This window comes from Thermobia domestica, chromosome 12 (assembly GCF_964235325.1).
Source record: "Thermobia domestica chromosome 12, izTheDome1.hap1.1, whole genome shotgun sequence".
In the NCBI taxonomy this organism is placed as follows: Eukaryota; Metazoa; Arthropoda; class Insecta; order Zygentoma; family Lepismatidae; genus Thermobia; species Thermobia domestica.
Genome location: NC_137465.1, coordinates 118,194,347 through 118,214,575, shown reverse-complemented (window position 1 = coordinate 118,214,575; position 20,229 = coordinate 118,194,347). Strand labels below are relative to the sequence as shown.

General features: G+C 35.7%; 1 protein-coding gene across 3 annotated transcripts in view; it reads left to right on the top strand.

Moving 5' to 3' along the window:
* Window positions 1-20,229, top strand: part of SK (small conductance calcium-activated potassium channel) — a 1,328,561-nt gene that overhangs the window by 1,146,919 nt on the left and 161,413 nt on the right. For all 3 annotated transcript variants that reach the window (XM_081734014.1, XM_081734013.1, XM_081734016.1), the window contains one exon: window positions 18,701-18,796. In XM_081734014.1, the coding sequence (XP_081590140.1) occupies window positions 18,701-18,796 (96 nt within the window). The remainder of the gene's footprint in view (window positions 1-18,700; window positions 18,797-20,229) is intronic.

Here is a 20,229-nt window from a genome sequence, read left to right as displayed (position 1 = left end):
AGTTATTGCAAGCAACAGCCAAAAGAAGATTCAGGCGTTTTCGTTCTAGAAATTTCAATGTTTAGATGTTCCTCGCAGTGGGCGACCAATCACGACAAAAGCGAAAGATATTCTGACAAGAGTCGAATGTAAGCATCCAATGACATAATGGTAGATCCACGAGGAGGGCAGTGGAGGTGATTGCACCCCGACGTCTACCTTATAAAAGGGTAATATATAAATTATTGCATTATTTTATTCTGATTTGATGTAACATTCTGTATCTGAAACCTACATTAATCGTCCAGTTAGAGGTCCAACCCCTCCAAACAATCCTTATAGATCCACGAGTGTCATGACATCGCCAATGGCTTTCAACATCCATCACCAAACAATGTTAAACTATTTGGAGAAAGCTGGCTATAGAAAAGAAGATCGACGTTCGAGTGTCATATAACCTGACTCAAAAACATTTACACAATCAAATTTCCATCTGCGAATCTTCACTGAAACGAACTCGAGATTTCTGGAGCTATTGATTACGAGTGATGAAAACTGAGTAACTTACAACAATAATGTGCGAAAAAGATCATGGTGAAAGCGAAAAGAAGATCCTCAGTCTGTGATAAAGCCTACACTGACTGCCAGGATGCTTAGGGTCTGAGTTCGGTGGGATTAGAAGTGTTCGCAAGCTTCTACCGCCGGACAGAACGATAGATTCGGACTTGTACTGTCAGCAATTATCGCAAGTGTGCCTAGCTCAGTGAACGAAGAGAGATGTTTACATCGACTTTACTGTTTTATTGAAAACAAACTAACCCGCAGTTTTTACGATTTTCACAGCTTTTTCTAAAATCATTAGTCGAAAAATGTCCTTGGGAATCGTGGTAGCTCTGCAATAGAGTGCTCACTTATGTGTGTCAGGTTCCTGGTTCAATTTCAATTTGCGTAGGTGGCTTTGTGATGGACAAATATCGTTTAAGTGTAGATTCTTTCGGAGTTGTTCCATTCCTCCAATCTCCACATGCCTGCATTTCGTTCATAGCCTTAGAGCATAATCGTGAGTCATTAAAGAACAAAGGAAAGAAAAGTACCCTTGTAAAGAACACATTAGCGAATCAATCATGTACAGTATAATATACGTATATCGAGCGCGATCAACAGAACTCACATGATCTTAACCCAACTTAACATGAAGATAGGTCTTAAATTTGTCAGTACATTATGTTGAATATTTTTCTATATAGACCTTTGATTCCCACCTATTGGCCATCAAAGTTGAAATTTTAGTTTAGTCAAATTTTGAGAAATAATTTGACTACTTGCTATTTAGGAAAAGAATTAGGTTAAAAGGTATAGAACAAACCCATTAAATGTGGAATAAATGCAGTGATAATAATAAAGGTTTGTTAAAAATCGATGAACAACGACTTTTTTCTTTTTTGTTAACGGAAAACACTACAGTTCAGGAACCAAAAGGATATCTAGATAGATTACAGTTTAACGACTCTTTCAGCATTATATCAGTCGTACACCTACAGCGTGACGTGAGTTGCGAACCATATGAATTCCTACCAGAAATTGAACCCGGCATGAAGGGTAAAAGAGGCAACTGCACTGCAAGATTAATCGGATTCTTATTGTATTTGATATGAAAATTATTTAATAATGATTTATTTATTTATTTATTTTTGAGATGTGCTGAAAAATATGCTTGTGCCCTTTAGGCTAAAGGAGACTTGAAAAATGAATGGAGGAAGTGGGTGGAAATTGAATCTTACAACGGTATGTTGTATTCTTTATCGTATACTTGTATTTTTTATTGTATACTTGTATTCTCTTCGAGCAATAGTTGGTTTACAAAGTATTATTTTATAGAGGAAGAAAAAGAAGAAAATAATATAAGATTAATATATGTATTTCGAATATATAATTGGAATGTTGATATGTAACCAGAGCGACGAACTGAAGGTTGTCATAGTAACAAAAAACAAGATATAATGTAATGTAATGTCATAGTCTCACTGTTATGTTGTATGTGAGTTAATGTTTTACGAAGCATCTAAAGATATCTAATAAAAGATTTAACAAGGTAAGTTAGAGTCGGTCAATTTTACCAATTTATGAACCAGTGAGTTGGGTAAAATAAATATTTTGTTATAATCTCGACGGTCAAGTCTTGTGATCCCCAGTCTAATGTGGTATAGCATGCCAGACTGCTTATCGAAGAACAAAAAACATGCATTCAACTTGAATTATACGGCTAAAAATGACTTTAAAAAATGAATTTCAATTGAGTTACTGGTATTTAAAATAACATTAATCATAATTTTCCGTAATTGGAGTTCCGGATAAAGTTGCGGTTAAACTGCATTGTACAACCTGAGAGAGACAATTTATTTCTAATATAGAAACAGCATCAATCATGTGCACAGCATAGCACCAGTAATCCATTGAATATTTTGTATTTTTAGAAAATAAATCAGTCAAATAATGTATACAGATTTTCCTCGTGTTCTTTTCAAACGAACAGCTTCAATTATAGAGGATCAATGTAATAGGCATACTTCACGTCAATCTAACTAGTTGTTCAAGTCCCACTTTTAACCACATCCTACAAGTTGTCGTTCTTCTTACGTACTCATTAGCATCATTATTGATTCAAGAGGTTCAAAGTAATCAATAGCTATTATGTATTATCTTTCTCTACAGATTCCACTTCATAAGGGAACTCCAAGTTTTTAAGTGTTTATACACGTAGTTTAAATTCCCTTTACATTGTATCGTGCTATTAATATTTCTTTATTAAAAGCTCCAGTTGCTTATATTGAACATTTTTCTTTCTTGTCTTTGTTTGTAAAGTTTGCCCACTAACCACCCTGAACTCTTCACCATCATTTTTATGCAATTAATCAAGGACTTCATTATGCATAACAATCCCGCAAATAGTAACATCCATTTAACGTCAGGCATGCAAGTTATAGCGTAGGTAGCTACGTCTATTAGCGTCAGGCAGACAAGTGATAACGCAAGTAGCAATTAGCGTCAGACATACGAGTGATAGCGCAAGTAGCAACATATGTTAGCGTCAGACGGACGAGTGATAACACAAGTAGCAACATATGTTAGCTTCAGTTAGGCAAGTGATAGTTCACGTAGCGATTCTTTTAGCGTCAGGTAGACAAGTAATAGCTCAGGTAGCTACGTCTATTAGCGTCAGGCACACAAGTTATGGCGCAGGTAGCATCTATTAGCGTCAGGCAGACAAGTGATAGCGCAAATAGCAACATCTGCTAGCTTCAGTTAGGCAAATGATAGCGAGGTAGCGATTCTGTTTGGATCAGGAAAACAAATGATAGCGCAGGTAGCAACATCTATTAGCCAGATAGGGAAAGGATAGCGTAGTAGCGACATCCATTTCCGTGACTGGAACTATTAGGTATTAGTGTAACGCACTGAAACGTTTACTGTTTACTTTAAAGAACACTCATTGTGTCCCTTTCCTTCTACAAATAGATTTCAAATTTCTTATGCAAGGTTGTATAACATTCCACGTACAAACTGACATGTTTCCCTTTTATACGTAGGATTATTATACATTTCACATACAAATCGATTAATTATTGTTTTATCCCGACCAACGAACGAGTGAAGGCGGCAGGTTTTGTAACTAAAATATAAACAGCAGTGTTACCAACTTTTTAAATTAATCTATCATAGTTCTTTTTGTCCTGTAAGTAACAAAACACTTCACTTCACCTATATGTTCAAATTAAGACAAATACAATTTAAAAAGTTATAGAAGTTATTTCCAGAATATTTTAAGTTACCCACAAAAACAATTATATATATATATATATATATATATATATATATATATATATATATATATATATATATATATATATATATATATATCCTCTACATTAATTTGTCAATAACTTGCGAATAAATTAACCTCAATGTTAAAGGGACTTTTTTTTTTTTTTTTTTTTTTTTACTCTACTGCTTTCATGATGAGTGTGATACATATATTTCTCTTTGACTGTCTCTCAGTTTGATCCAATTTGATTTAACATTTTGTTCATAGTGAATTATTAAGAGCAATTTTTAAATGAAAATTTTGCAAAATTGTAACATCATCATATTCCAGCAATGGCCACCAAATTGTTGCCAACTGTGGAGAGCTCCTATTGCATGTAACCTAGCAAAAATTGTATTGTGTATGGTGGCTGAGTTATACATATTTCAACTTATCTATCACTATTTAATACGTAGATTAGGTAGATGAAGCAGTGATATCATACATGAAGCAATTCCGTAACAAAAAAGCAAGGAAAAGACTTTATCCCATACATTACGGTATAGTGAATTCTACTATTGCTTTGTCTTAGACTTCAACACAGTTCATTAAAAAGTTCCTATTATTATTGAGGAGCTTATTTTCAAAAGGAAACATTTCCATCTTCAGTTTTTTTTGCTAAAGTGACCTTTAGCGGTTTCTTAAACTTTTGGAATCAGATATTCTACAATTGCTAATTTTACAGTAAAGTAAATAAACGAGGAGGATATATTCCTTTTTTATAGACACGACTAACTTTACGTTGTGATTTCTATCCAAAACCTTCTACTTTGCATAAGTCCTATAGCGTAATCCGACAGAGTTCATTCCGTAGACCCTTAAAAGGTTAATTTAGCAAGAAAGGAAACTACAGATGGAAATGTTCCATTTTTAAAAATAAGCTCATCATATTGAAATTGGATGCGTATTTGAACTGCTAGGATTTGTAGCTATTCCGTCTCTTAAAGAGTGGACTAGTCATTGAAGGTGCCGATAAAGCGAGGGCTGGCTCCTTTGTGTACGTTATTACTTATGCACACGCCGCTGAAGACTGCGATGACTTTGGGATCTGGAGCAGTAAAGCGCCAGAGACTTTTCTCTGTTCTATCAGAATATGAGTTCACAGAAGCCTAAAATATGCATTTATGAGTAATTTCTTTATATATATACTATATATGTTTAAGACAGTAATGAGCATAAATTTTATTAAAGTATGTCACTATATTGTCTTGTCATAGCAGTATGGAAATGACAACTAAAGCTTAATTTCCAAGTTATTCTAGACTTTTTATCTGTGACAATTAGCTTGTGCACAAAAAAGTAGATCAAAAGTTTGTTCGTTATTGTTTCAATTTCATTTGACTTTAGTTTGAGTTTAGCGTCCCTTTGAGCAGCGATTCTATATGAGACGTGAGTCTACAATTTAATGTGGAATCCGAACCACATGAGCTCCCGCTTGGATTCGAACCCGGGTCTTCCACGGCAAAGGAGCGTACGCTAATCTCTTAGACACAAGGGAGCTCAACATTGTTTCAGGATAGGAAAGAAAAATAAATAAATTAGATGATGTAGCCCCGGTAAAACAATTTGCGTTTAAAATCTGAATGTAATTAATTCTTAGTTTCTGAGTATGGGGGGATGAATGCTAATATTTCGTGCTAATTTGCCTAAGGCCATTCGCACACTGCAACACTTCGTGTGTCGAAGACGCGACATTTTTTTTCTGTGGCAGGCTTATAGCGGCGTAATGAATTCCCATTTGCTACAATGGATGTGGTGCGGGACCTTCGCACACTACGAGACAAGCGTGACACTGTACCAGGCTTGTCGCGGGAACCTGACATCTGACACATACTACGCGACTTCGTGTGTCAAACACGCGCCATAGCGCAACAATTTATCTTTTCAGCAACCAGATACTCATTCTGAAAGATGAGCTCAATCAAAGCTTTCGATACAGACGCTTTCATTGCAGAAATTCAGTCACAATCTAGTATATGGAACTCCAGCAGTGATTCCTATAGCAACAGAATTGAAAAGACGAAAGTATGGGAAACAGTGTGTTGTGCATTCCATAATGGATTCATGGATATGCCATCGAAAGAGAAGAATCGTATCGGTAATTACACTGGATGTTGGCATTTTCTTTCTTACATTTTCCAAATTCGGTTCCAAGCTAATGAACTGTTTAGTGGAAATTGCAACATAAAACTGCATTGTTTATCGCTTCACTTTATTATTTTAAATTAGATTTTAAAAAGTGGCACAAATGACCAGATATTTCCAAATGTATTTTACACATTCACAAACTGCGATCCCCCAGACCAATATGTAATTTTATAACATTTCGTTATTTTTATATGCTCTGTGTATTTAATATGTATACTATACGAAAATATGAAAAATAGTGTTTTATAAGCACTTAGGCATAACACTGATGCCTCGTGGCACTCCATAATGAAATTCATGAGAGACCGCGAGGCATGAAGGGTAATACCTCATGTAGTCAGTGGCGGATTTAATAATATACTGACTAGGCTCCAGATTTAGCCCGCAGCTCAAGGGGGACCGCCAACTCCAGGCTACATACGTACTCCTTATAGATGTGCTTGCACTTTAACGTTAAAGAATATAATAAATTGTTTAGTATTACGGCAATTTAAAAATTGCATATTACAAAGCATATAAAGTGCATTGTCCCCTTGTTCTGGTTTAAAAAAAGTGTCACATTCCCGCGACACGTGAAGTAATATCTAGCGTCTGTCCCGTTACGGGTGTGTGTCGAATATCAGCGACACGACGACACAGCCTGCCGCGCGTCTTCGATACACGAAGTGTGGTAGTCTGCGAAGGCCCTCGTGTCTCCTAAGACACCTACACGATTATTTTTCTAGTTAAATACAATTTAATAACTTTGTGTACTACTGGTATATCAGGCCTAGAAGAACGATACGAAGACAGTTCTCAAAAATACTTGATGAGAATCGTAATTGATGATCAGTGCTGAAGGGTATCGAGAAACGAGTATAAGATTGAGATTTTAGTCTAGTTATATATATAACGAGGTTTAATATGATGATGATAAAATGGATGATTATCATTATGAAGAATCTTTGAAACTTTACAATGAGAATAATAAATTGAATTAAATATTTCTTCGATACAGAATAATATACGTTATACACCAAGGTTATTACTAAAACTAGAGCTCCTTCGTGACTAAACTGTTAGCCTTACGCGTGGACGAGCCAGGGTCTGATTCCTGGTGGGAACTCATGTATTTATGATCCCACGTTAAGCTGTAGGCTCATGTCTTATATAGCCTCGCAGCTGAAAGGATGCTAAACTCAAACTCAAATCAAATCAAATCAAATTACTAAAACTAGTGTGTCCTTTGCCTCCACTGAACCCTATCTTTTATTGTCTAGTTTTTTCTTTACTTTTATATATGCTTTATTTTCATCGCCTTTACTTGTTCTTCTTTGATGCTTTTATCCTTCTGCCATGCAATGAATATTATGTGTTCATTAGTGCCAGATATTAACTAACACGGAGACTAACAGGAAATGGCTAATGAGATAATTACAGAGTAGAGTCAGGATATTCGGATCAACCTGATCACTTTCATGGCAAGCCATCCTTCTGCAGGAAGGATAGCGTTGGTAACGTATAGAATAGAATAGAATAGAATATTTATTGTCATTAAACAACATTTGTTGCAATAGACATTGTCAGTATATAAATAAATATATACAAAGAAACAGTGGTGCCCACCTCCCCTTATGTCCATGACGCACTCCCCCCCCAAATTGTCTATCCGTAGGTGTTCTTCCATGAAAAAAATCTTCTTTTCGATTAATTTTTACACCTCCTCAAACATATTTATATAGATTTTAACCCCCCCCCAAATATTTCAATGACGCAGTTTGCGTCATAGTCCCCCTCTGTGGGCATCCCTGCAAAGAAAGAAAGAAAGAAAAAAGTTACAATTTACACTTGTCTTCAAATTCGTTGATACTATAAATAGAATTACTTACAAGAAAAGATTTACAGGGCCTTATGCAGAGTCGTTTTGACGTATGATTAGCGTCATACTAAAGGGCTGACTACTGCAGGAAACATATGTTAGTGAAACTCTTTAGTATGGCTCTAATGACGCGTCAGAACGTCTCTGCATAAGGCCCACAATGTTTTTTGAAATCATTATCACACATCATTTGTATATGCACTGGCAATGTATTATATAGTTTCATTCATGTATATTTAAAACTTCTTTGTGTTATACTTAGCCTAATATAAGGCGTATTTAAGTCATCTTTATGTCTAGTATTATATGAATGGATATTATTACGATAACCTAAACTGCTCTTATTTTCTTTAACGTACATAAGACAACTATAAATATATAGAGAGGGAACTGTCATAATTTGTAAATTCGTAAAATATTGTCTACACGATACACTATCAGTTAAACCTTTTATTGCTCTTATGGCTTTTTTCTGCCATTTAAAGACAGTCTGGGCACCTGGTGAATTTCCCCACAATATTATGCCATACTGTAGATGATAATGAAAAAAGGCATAGTAAGCTGCAAGAAGCCTTGTTTCTGTAACTGTTGTTTTCAGTTTACGTAATAAAAATAGCACTCTAGATAATTTCCTGCATAAATTTTCAGTATGTTCTTCACTCCAGTTTAATTTCGGATCTAGATGGATTCCCAATAGTTTTACAGAATGGTGCATATCTACCTCAGTCATATGATTACTAAGAGAAAAATATATAGTCTCTGTTTTAGATTCATTTATATAAAGTTTATTATGCTTTAACCATATAAATGATATTTCAAGCATTTCATTGCTTTTAGTTTTAACACTAACTAAATTTTTACCCGTATTTAGAAGAGTTGTGTCGTCAGACCAGAATATACCAGACCAGAACCTCTGATGATAAAACTAAAAACTACCTTCCAAATCAGAAAATTACGGAGTAAAGAAAAACCAGTATTATTTCTTCCTGTAATCAATGGTGATTCGTTACGTTATATGAACTTCGGCTATTGGATTCAAATTTCACGTGGGTTTGTTTCAATAATTATAATGGAACATTATAATTGGATTTACCTTGCCAGTGCTTTGAATCAATGATTCAATATACAACTATATCCTTTTATGTTATTATCTATGTCGTAGGTATGAATGTTTTTTATAGGTCCCTTCTGGTTCAACAACTGATTGAATATATAATAAGTAATTGCATCTTGATGAAACACATTTCTTATTTAACTATTTACCGGATGCTCGTTGCATGGTCTCTAACATTGCACTACCACCACCATAGAAATATGTATACACAAAAAGATATTGAAGAATATTGCCATCTAGAGACTACGAGTTAAAGACATCTTATGGCTATTGTTCTCTATTCACATTGAAGTATGAAGAATCAGGCTCGTATCCAGGGAGGTCTAGGGGGGGCCGGCCCCCTAAATTTTTGCTGGCCCCCTAAAATTTTCATGGTAGGCTTGCAAATGAATTATAATATGGTGATGAACTCTAATATGGTTGAATCGGGTCCCCCTAACTTCGGCCGAGCCCCCCCCCCTACATTTTTCGGCTGGCTACCGGACTGTGAATAATACAAGATATTTCAATTAATAATTACACACATATTTTCATTCATTCAGAAAAGGTTAATGTAAAATGTTGAACACTTATAAAATTGCATGACTTCAGCCCAGGCCGGTAGCCAGCCCAAAAATGTAGGGAGGGGGGCCGAAGTTAGGGGGCCCGATCCAACCATATTAGAGTTCATCACCATATTATAATTCATTTGCAAGCCTACCATGAAAATTTTAGGGGGCCAGCAAAAATTTAATTTATTTTATTTGTGATGTCCATAATAAAAGGTAATATTTAAAATGCAATGTGTAAAATGTTTTATGGTGGTTTTCGTAGCCTTACTCGTATAAAACTAAAAACTGAGGACCTTTGAGTAACGACGTTCCATATATATATATATTGGTGGTTCATCGTATAACTTTATTTTGAATAAGTGTCGTTATATAAATTTGGTGGTCCTCGTCGCAGGATTGTCGTTATAAATTTGGTAGTTTCGTCCAGGAGTTACGAGATTTGTATGAACTTTAGTAGACAATCTCCTGAATAATAAACTCCAAGTGTACAGATTGACTTTAAGGCTACGTAGTGATTTTGTTAAAAGAAATATCAAAACGGAGTATACTTTGTTAAGGAGTGGCACAAAAATTTTCAGAAGTACCACGATGATTCTTCCTGTTATTAGAAATACATCTGAATCAGTTGGCAACAGGGAAATGAACTTTTCTGACTTAGCTGATCTCATTAAACAATTAAAACAAGATTTTGGTAATCGAATGGATGAACAAACGGAAAAAATGAATCAAAGAATGGAACAAATTGGTGAGCGACTGAAGCAACAAATGGAACAAATGAAACAACTTGATAATAAAATCGACCAGACAAATCTACGAATGGAACAAAGTGACCTTAAAATGAAACAACTTACGAAGAAGTGTCATCACAGGTTGATGAATGCCCCAAATGAACCTGAACCTTCCATAGAAACAACATAAAATGCAGATCCTGAGTTTGCATTGGTGAAATTTACTGTTTATGCGAAAACATAATGCGGTATTGGTTGGATCAGATTATCCCAACTTCTCTCTTCATTCTAATGTTTTTGATTGCCTTACTGATGCTGTGTGTAATAAAGATTTTGATATGCATCAATATGAGAAAAGTTATGATCATCTTCGTCTATTGAATGTTATTGGTTGCTTGTATTCACATTTACAGTATATTCAACATTATATTAATTCCGGAGATGAAGTACCGGTAATTGTAATAGAACCGTCTAATGATATGTACACGACATTGGTTCATGTAGCAGCAAGAAGTTGATTCCAGTATTTGTGAAATTCAGAAAGAGAACGTGTGTTCCCACCAATGCTTGAAGTGATTGGCCGATTGAGTTGAATCCGTTGAAATGTTCATTGAACGAAAAGACAAAAATGATAGTAATGAACAATCAGGTGATGCTTTTGCCGAATGTGGTGCAGTGCGTTGATTTCAGTCATCTAGATATGACATTGCAAAATTTTGAAAAGCCATCAATGACGCAATACAATACTAACCTGAACCATACTAACCTAAATCGAAACCAAATTCGAAATATCCATGTGAGATTGAAGTGTGATCTCAATGTAAAAGATTATGTTAAATTCATGTGTACCGGTAATGTAACCGAACCTAATCACAGAGGAAACAAAAACCGTGGTAGGACAAATTACCGTGAATATTGTGGAAAGAATAGGTACAGATCTGTTAGGAGAAACGACATTTCTCCACTAGTAAAACGAATGAGAACTGAACCTAACTTTACCGGTAATATAACTGAACTAACCTTAGTAGTAACAGTAATACAGAAGGTCGATCCGCGTATATGTGTCCAATTTTGAAATAGCACTAACATTATGAAAATTCATGGGACACCATCGGTTGGCCTCAGTGTGATGGCCATGTATTCTGGCAATAGCCCTGCACCGTAACTTCCACTGTAGAAGACTACGACGAAGTACAGGAAGTGGAATCTTCTCCCATTCCTCTCGGCAGGCTTTCCACAGGCCCCCGAGAGTAGTGACACGACGAGAAGAAAGTGCCCTTTTCAGTAGACCAAACCCGCAGAAATCCATGGGACTGGCATCTGGTGATTTCACTGGTATATCATGAAATGGAATAGCACGAATATCGGTGTCTGTCTCCATCTGCTTCAGAAAGTTCTGGGTAGAACGAGACGTATGTGAGAAGGCCTTATCCATATGCACAGACACTTGCTTTATGGCATGCTCATACAAACGAGGCAGATCTTCTGTATAAATTGGGGTCAGTATATGTTGCTGAATAAATGAAGTTGATTTTACAGTTTTTAGGGACCTGACGAATTGTTAACTTGCCCTGATAAGAGTAACCGGCGACAACCATAAATCCTTTCGAGAAAGTTGCTTTGCAATGACGGATGAACGCAGGACGGCATTTTGCATCTCGCGAAGTGTAAGTTATCGAGCGAATTTTGCCACAATCTGATAGATACACCCATGCTTCACCTAGTGTGGCCACAAACTTCCACTTTTCCCCAGATAGATGGCGTTCACAGAGGCGCCTGCTGTTGGTCTTTTGGTCTTTCTCTCACGGCGATGGGCCGCACTTAGGTAATGTCTATGACTTTTAAAGACCCTCCGGAGGTTTAATTTCCCACTCAGGGCGCGGTTAATAGTTGACTGTGGTAAGTTGAGTCGAGCTGCCATCACACGTTGCGAAGGGGGATTTTCTTGTAAGGCCATTCGCCGCAACTTCTGAGCTACTTGTGGAGTCACTGTGGTACACGCTCGCTTCCTCGACCCCTTAGTGGGCGAATGCTTACCTGGTATGTCTTCTTTTTTATACTGCTTGATTATGTTCTTGATAGTCGTCGAACCCAATGCACAACCATTTTGTTTGCACTGCTTTTGAATTTTAGAAACCGAATATTTGGCGTGGAGAAGTCCAATTACGTAGCTCTTCCAAAAAACGGTTCACCTTTGGAGCCATGATGCACACAATACACAGTTTTGCTTGACAGACGATAGAATGGACCTCCAGGTATAGCACACGCGTTTAACCACTTGGTTCGGTCGCTTCTATGGTCAGGGGTACGGGTGTAAAATTGGACACATATACGCGGATTGACCTTCTGTAGTAATCGCGTAACCGAACCTAATCCTAGTATAGTAAGATTACTTACACTTAGAAAGCATGTAATCATTAGATCTAATTTCGTGAAACTTCCATAGATGACACAAATTCTCAAAATAAGAAACTCAGAAATGTAGAGGTAAATAACGCGCAAGACTGTATTCCGGTTCATGACTTTCAATGCAACTTAGATGAATTCGTTGGTCATGTAACTTAAGCTAAAGTTACGGCGTCCGAAAAGAATATATTCAGTTAATTTTTATTGTACTTCATTGTAAATACCGTTATGATTTTGTTTTTTATTTGCATTTCATTTGAATTCTACGAAGATAATTCAATGAATCAATCAATGGAACGATTCGTACATTCATGATCTAGATAAGAACATCATTTGTTCAAACCGTAATACTAATTTTTATTGTGATGTTGATTATCGTGTTTTGTTCTGGATAATATCGATATTTCAATTTTAATCTATATTTTGTTTGATTATATTCTATATTTGATCCTTTCTTATGTAAAATACCCATTATGTAAATGTCATATCCTTTTCTCATATCCTTTTATTTGTGATGTGCCATAATAAAGGGTAATATTTAAAATGCAATGTGTAAACTGTTTTATAGTGGTTTTCGTAGCCTTGCTCGTATAAAACTAAAAACTGAGGACCTTTGAGTAACAACGTTCCACACACACACACACACACACACACACACATATATATATATATATATATATATATATATATATATATATATATATATATATATATATATATATATATATCGTGCATTTTATTGTAACCTTGATAGTAACAGAGTTATCCTATATCAGGGGGCTTTTGGAACACATTATATATATATATATATATATATATATAATATACAGGGTATTAATGAACTATACCGACAAACTTTAAGAGGTGATTCCTTACATCAAAATAAGATAAAAAGTTCATATGGACCTGTGGGAAACTGTGGATGGTAGTCCTTATCAGCATAAAGAAAGTCACGCATACGCAATCCAAAAATGTATATTTCATTAATGTTCAATGGGTGTACAGAGTATTCCATATAGGGTGAAATTCTGACATGCCATTAACCGAATTTTGAGATATGCTCTGACTTTATGATTGGTCCAAAGTAGGCAACCGATAAGCTTTGATAGTAATGAACATGGGATCCTTTGGCGCAATGTCGGAAGTGTTGAGGATCGTCAGCAGCACGGTCTCTCGTACTCGGAAGAACACATGCTGCAATGTTTCTTTCACGCTTATAAATGAATAAAACGTGAAATATACCGTGACGATATACATCGCATCACACGGTATTCCGAACACACACACACAAACACACAAAAAAAAAAAACATGAAGCTGCCGGTTCCTAACACTTCCGACTTCCCTCCAAAGCACTGGATGTCCATTGTTGCCAAGGCTTACCTCCTGCTTATTTTGGAGCCTCCTTGAAATCAGGGTATATCTGGAAACTCTATTGAGAGCATATGTGAGAATTACATCCTGTAGGGAATGCCCTGTACACGTACTGAAAATTGACGAACTATGAACTTTTGGATTGAGTATGCGTGTCTTCCTTTACGCTGATAAGGACCACCATCCACAGTTTCCGGAATTCGAAATAGGACCTGTTGAAATTTGGTTTTTTTCGCAATTTTGGACAGTCCTAGCTCTGAAACTATGCACTTTTCGCCATAGGTCCATATCACCTCTCACATTTTCTCGGTATAGTTCAGTAACACCCTGTATATATATATATATATATATATATATATATATATATATATATATATATATATATATATATATATATATATATATAATGCGTGTGACTATTTCTCGGAAATTACTTGTCGGATCAAAACTAATTTGGTGGGTAAATTAGCCCATCGTCCAAGCAAAAAGAAAAATCGCTACATTTGATAGTAGAGCTCGCTCAAGACCAAGCTCAGATCGGATCGTCTCGTCTTGTATGTGGTACTTCATTTTTGGCAACTAGTGGTTGGATCTGAACGAAATTTTGTGTGCAAGTACCCCATCGTCTAACAAATACAGATCTTGTGTATAGTGGCCGAGCTCTGCAAGGACAGGCTCGGCTTAGTACCAGACCCTTTGTTCCAGCTCTGTACGTCAGGAGCTTCTGAGTTCAGCTCACCATGGCTTATTTATATATAATTTTAGTATAAATAATTTATATCAATTTAATAATGAAATCTTAGTACAATGCTATAAATATCAACTCTTAGGACACTCTCAAGCTACCTGACAAGCCCTGCCTCGATGTCAAATACGCAGGTTAACACTGAACATATGAATACGCCGAAAATATGACATATGAATACGCCATCTACTTGTGTCAATTGCAAGGGCAATCATCTATGCAACTACTCAGGATGTATCCCTATTCAACAAGTACTGGTCTCCAAACAACACAAAAAGACCACACCACAGGCAAAGACGACCTCAAATCAAGACATCACTTCATCGTCCGCCAAGAAAACAACACCGACCACTTACGCCGCGACTACTCATCCAGGATTATATCTCAAGACTTCTCCAACTCAATCTTTCCCATCGGAAGATATCTGTAATTCCAATCAAGAAACTGTTCGTTTCTAAAGGAGCTTAACCTACATCACATGCTTCACATGCTCCGTCAATATTTATCAAAGCTGAAAACAGCCCTAGATCTTCTGGAAGTTCTGCATCTTTATGGATCTTTTCGCTGAACTTCTGCCGTAAAACTCAAGCAGTGTGTTTGCAGGAGCACACTCGGATAGGTGATATCACTTCACAACTTCCACTCGAGATTAGTTGCTACTTCAGCCAACAGGATACCACCACCACTTCAAATTAAGAACTGCAGAGGCTGTCAGCTTAATTACATAGAGAACATATCCAGCAAGCAGAATGTTCGTGACTTTTCGTAAAAGTAAGCCTTTAGTCTCATCACTATTACGAAGTAGAGACTGCAATAGCAGCGTCTCTATTTTACTACTAATTCCATTTCATTTCACATGCATTCTCAATCATATAAAAGGCGGGGGTTTCCTTGAGAAACCCGGAACTCAAGCAGCAAAACTTGGATTGGATATTACATTTACATTACTTTTGTTTTAATGATTTTTAAAAAGCAGGAACATTTAACTAGACTTGATGAAGAAATCAGGAATATCACAGCATTAGAACTCTAGTTGATTTCAAACCAAACAAAAATAATTCCTCAATAAATATACGCGATGATAAATAAAGGTGACATAAGTACTCAGCACTAACCATTAAAATATATTTTTGACCATACAAGGAAAATACTTTTTTATTTAAAAAATATTATAAATTAATATTAGTTTCATTGATTGATTGACTTGGAATTTTAAAAATCCCTTTCGGCACCGAAGCTATATGAAACCTAGACCATGGGATCCGAACTACATGACCTCCAACCAGGAATCATATTTAATAATAATAATAATAATAATAATAATAATAATAATAATAATAATAATAATAATAATAATAATAATTATTATTATTATTATTATTATTATTATTATTATTATTATTATTATTATTTCGGTAGGGATGATTAACATGGTTTACTGCACAAAGGAAGGATTCTTCAGTTGGCATTTTTATAAATTCTACATACGTACAATAAGTGAGTTCAAATCAAACAAGCTTTTTTTGGAATTTCGTTAAAAAATAATAAATAAAATCTTTAAGTTTTACGCCCCACGGTTATGCCGGCTAGGCTAAAGGAGACGGTGATGATGAGGAATGAAATGATGGAATGAAGAAAGTAGGAGAAAACGGGAAAACCCATGTACATGTGTTTGTTCACCACAAAGCTCACTTGGCTCGAGCTTTGATCGAACCAAGAACCCCATGCACCAGAGCTGAACGCTCTGCCACTGAGCCACAGTGGACCTCCGTTAAAATATTTTTAAAAGTAGTTTTAATTTTATTTTTAGTGATAGAAAATGGGTAACAAAAAAGTAACGTAGGTTTGATGTAATATTTTACATACAGGCGCTACCTGATTACTAAATGATTACTTTGCCTAACGAAGTAGCAAAATTGTAATTGAAAATGCAAATCATCGGATATATTTTATAAATTTCAAACGAAGCAATATACACTCGACATTCCCAGTGTGATTGCTTTTCCCATTTTCGCAGCTACTTCCCACGTTTCTGATTCATTAGCCGTGTTTTAAGGTTTATTGATCTTGTTGCCAGCGTCTTTGCATTCCGAGCACCCACGTATTCACTCCTTTGCACTTCTCTTTTCTTAATTGCATATTTATATGCTGCTCGTCTCGTGTGTTAGTTCATGATGTTTTCTGCAGGAAAATCCTTCCCAGAAACCTAACAAACGACGACGTAAATAATTGAGAAGGCATTGTCAACTTTTGAATTTTCTTGCTCTTCTCTGAGGGGAAAGATGACTAACATTGTTTGCATTTGTACTCTTAAGCAAGCCTACAAATTTGATTGTCTCTGATGTTTCTTCTAGAATTTAAGTAATTGTGAGAGAGTTGTAAAATCTAGCTTTCAGTTATAACACAATAACGGAAAATTCTAAATTAATCACTTTCAAATTTTCATCTGTTTGTTTTCATGCCAACAAGGAAGCTCAATTGCTGCAAGGTGGACAGACGTACACTCATGTCTAAAATGATTGTCGCATATCTATAACTGTCTTCTTGTATGAATATATTTTGATAATGATTTTGCAGGGTACTTTTAATAGTGATACTATGTGTATAATCGGGAAATGTATATTTGTGGTAAATTTCATACGAAAAGAATTATAAATACGAGAATTAGAATGAGTAAAACAAAATGTTGCTAAATGGACAAAAAAGTTTTATTTTCGTTATATTGGTCTTATTTACTGGTCTTTTGACACGAAATTTGCCACAAACATGTCTTTGCCGATTATACACATACTAACATTATAAGAAATACAGGGTGAATTCGTCATCAAATTATATTCCTACAACAACATATTTATAGACGTGCGACAATAATTTTTGTACATCAGTGTACATACATTAGCTACCTTACAGATGAACGGCCGAATTACATCCTTATATATAACAACTTTTTTTACCTTACAATCGGAGTACCACTCACGAATTGTGTGTTCTTGACCGAACTTTCAACGAAGATTATCGTTGCACAGTAATAACAGACTCGATGTCGCTGGATCATCTGTTGATTTGCATGGTCTGAAATGTGTGTGTGTATATAGGCTAATGCAATGAAACTTTTTAGTTTTACGTGACACTGTTTTAGGCTAAAGGAGACTGTGATTATGAGAATGAATGAAAAATGGTGAAATGAAGAAAGCGGTAGGAAACGGGACAACTTCCGAAGAACCCACGCACACGTCGTTTACCTACCATAAAGCCCATTTATTCGATAGAATCGAACCAGGGGCTCCATGCAACAGAGATGAGCGTTCTATCACAGCCATTGCTGCCCATTTCATGTCAATTCACGCACAGGAATTTATTTCGTGGAAATCCAAGGCTTTTTTGTGGACGCCCAAATTCAATATGGAAATAAATTACACTTAAAAGTTTAAGATCGCTTCTCAAATTAGAATAAATTTACAGAGAAGTTGGAATTTCGGAGGGGGGTAACCAGATCCTTAGAACCTATACACTGCGTGCATCCCTGGTGATATCCCACTATGAGTGAAATTCGCGACATTCATAGTGTATCATCAAAAAGCGCTTTACAAAATTATGATTCAACATCTTTAAATATATTGAATCGCAAGAATGAATTAGAAATAGTAAATTTGTTATGTTTCCTTAAGGGATTAACTATTTCCTTCTATAGCACGAGGCTTCGTTTCTTCCCACATCATTCTTCCAGCTATTCTTCCAACATTATTCCAGCATTCTTCCAGCTTTCATAACCATTCACTTATTCCCTTTAGCCTAAAAGGGCATTATCGTGGTGGTATTAAGTTTAAAAAATCCCTTTACTTTTTTAAAATAAATTATTTTCCATAAAAATAAATTTTAAAAACATTCTTTTCTTTATTTTCTCTTTCAGTAACATGTTTTCTTGTTTCTTTCCAGGACTATTCCTATTCGACTGCACTGAAAACCCTTATTTCCGTATCTACTGTGATCCTGCTTGGGCTGATAGTGGCTTATCATGCGCTTGAAGTCCAGGTAAGTTCTGCTAATTTAAGAATTTTTACTAATGTTTACCAATATAAATTACTTCAATGCCACACACATAAGTTACAGTTTTTACTGAGATTCTGACATTTACTTTTAATTTAGAGGTGTTTCATATGTAGCCATCAGGCGATTTTAAACTGGAATAACTACGATTTGATTTGATTTTAGTTTATCATCCCTTTCAGCAGCGAGATTCTATGAGACGTGGACCTACACCTTAACGTGGGATCCAAACAACATGAGTTCCTGCCAGGAATCGAACTTGTGTCTCCCACATCAAAGGCACATAGGCTAACCGCTTAGCCACGATGATGATCTGGAATAACTACGAGTGGTATATTAGAAGGCAAGTTTGGAAAGAAGTTGAGTAGGATGTATGTTTATAGGTGCCGTAACAACGTTTACCTATATGCAGTAGGGAGACCTTGAAGAAAAATCGGTAAGGATGGCTTGACACAGGATTCGAATCTCAAACAGCCCGGTTGCAAAGACAGAATGATAACATACACTTGAAAATAAATCTTTCCTTTGTATTAATCAGAGAAGTTATGATCTAGCAACGAGGAAAGTATTACAAAAGTTGATAATTAAAAATAGTAGGACAACATTCGAATTTATGGGGGTTGGGGAATTATTGTACCTTTTCTTATTCACTTCGAAACCTTAATGATGTACGAACCGAATTCCGTAGAAGCACTTAAAGGCTGTTATTATCTGATGTTGTCAGGGCAGATTTTCAATGTACTTCTTTAGAGGAAACCTATATGGACATGCTTTGCACAGTTGTATTTATATAAAAACATAACTTAGTCTTTTTGAAACTCAGTGCATAGGGGTTAATGAGATTTCTGATATCGGATTTGATATTATGTTTTAAGAAATCTGAAATCAAAATGCCGAACCCAATATGGTGAACTCATAATGAAGATATAAAAATTGGTATTGGGGGGTTTCCGAAGTCGCTGATTTTGAATTTTATATTATTTTTTGAAAATATAAAATTGTGAATCCCATATGGAGCTCTTAAGAAAAGGTGGTGAGTGAAACTACAGTATACTTCCAAATTATTGGAATCAATATTCAAACTTGCACATCTATAACTACTTGCTGCAATAAATTAATATAGATAGAACCTGATCCTTGAACACTGAATCCATACCAAAATCCATTACTCGCTGCGCCTCACTGTTTTTGTTTTATGACGATAAAGGTTTAAATCGAAAATCGTTAATTTGAACTAGTTCCGTATTAAGTGAGAAGATAAAATCCACCCTTGGGAAGCTGAATCGATTGTAAAAATCCGATCTCCATATTTCGTACCGTTTCTGCTCTGCGGAAATCAGTATTAAAACTACAAGTAATAGTAAATATCAAATATTTCCGGTTTTCGTAGGGTGTTGCGGTTAGGTATGTCCTCTTCA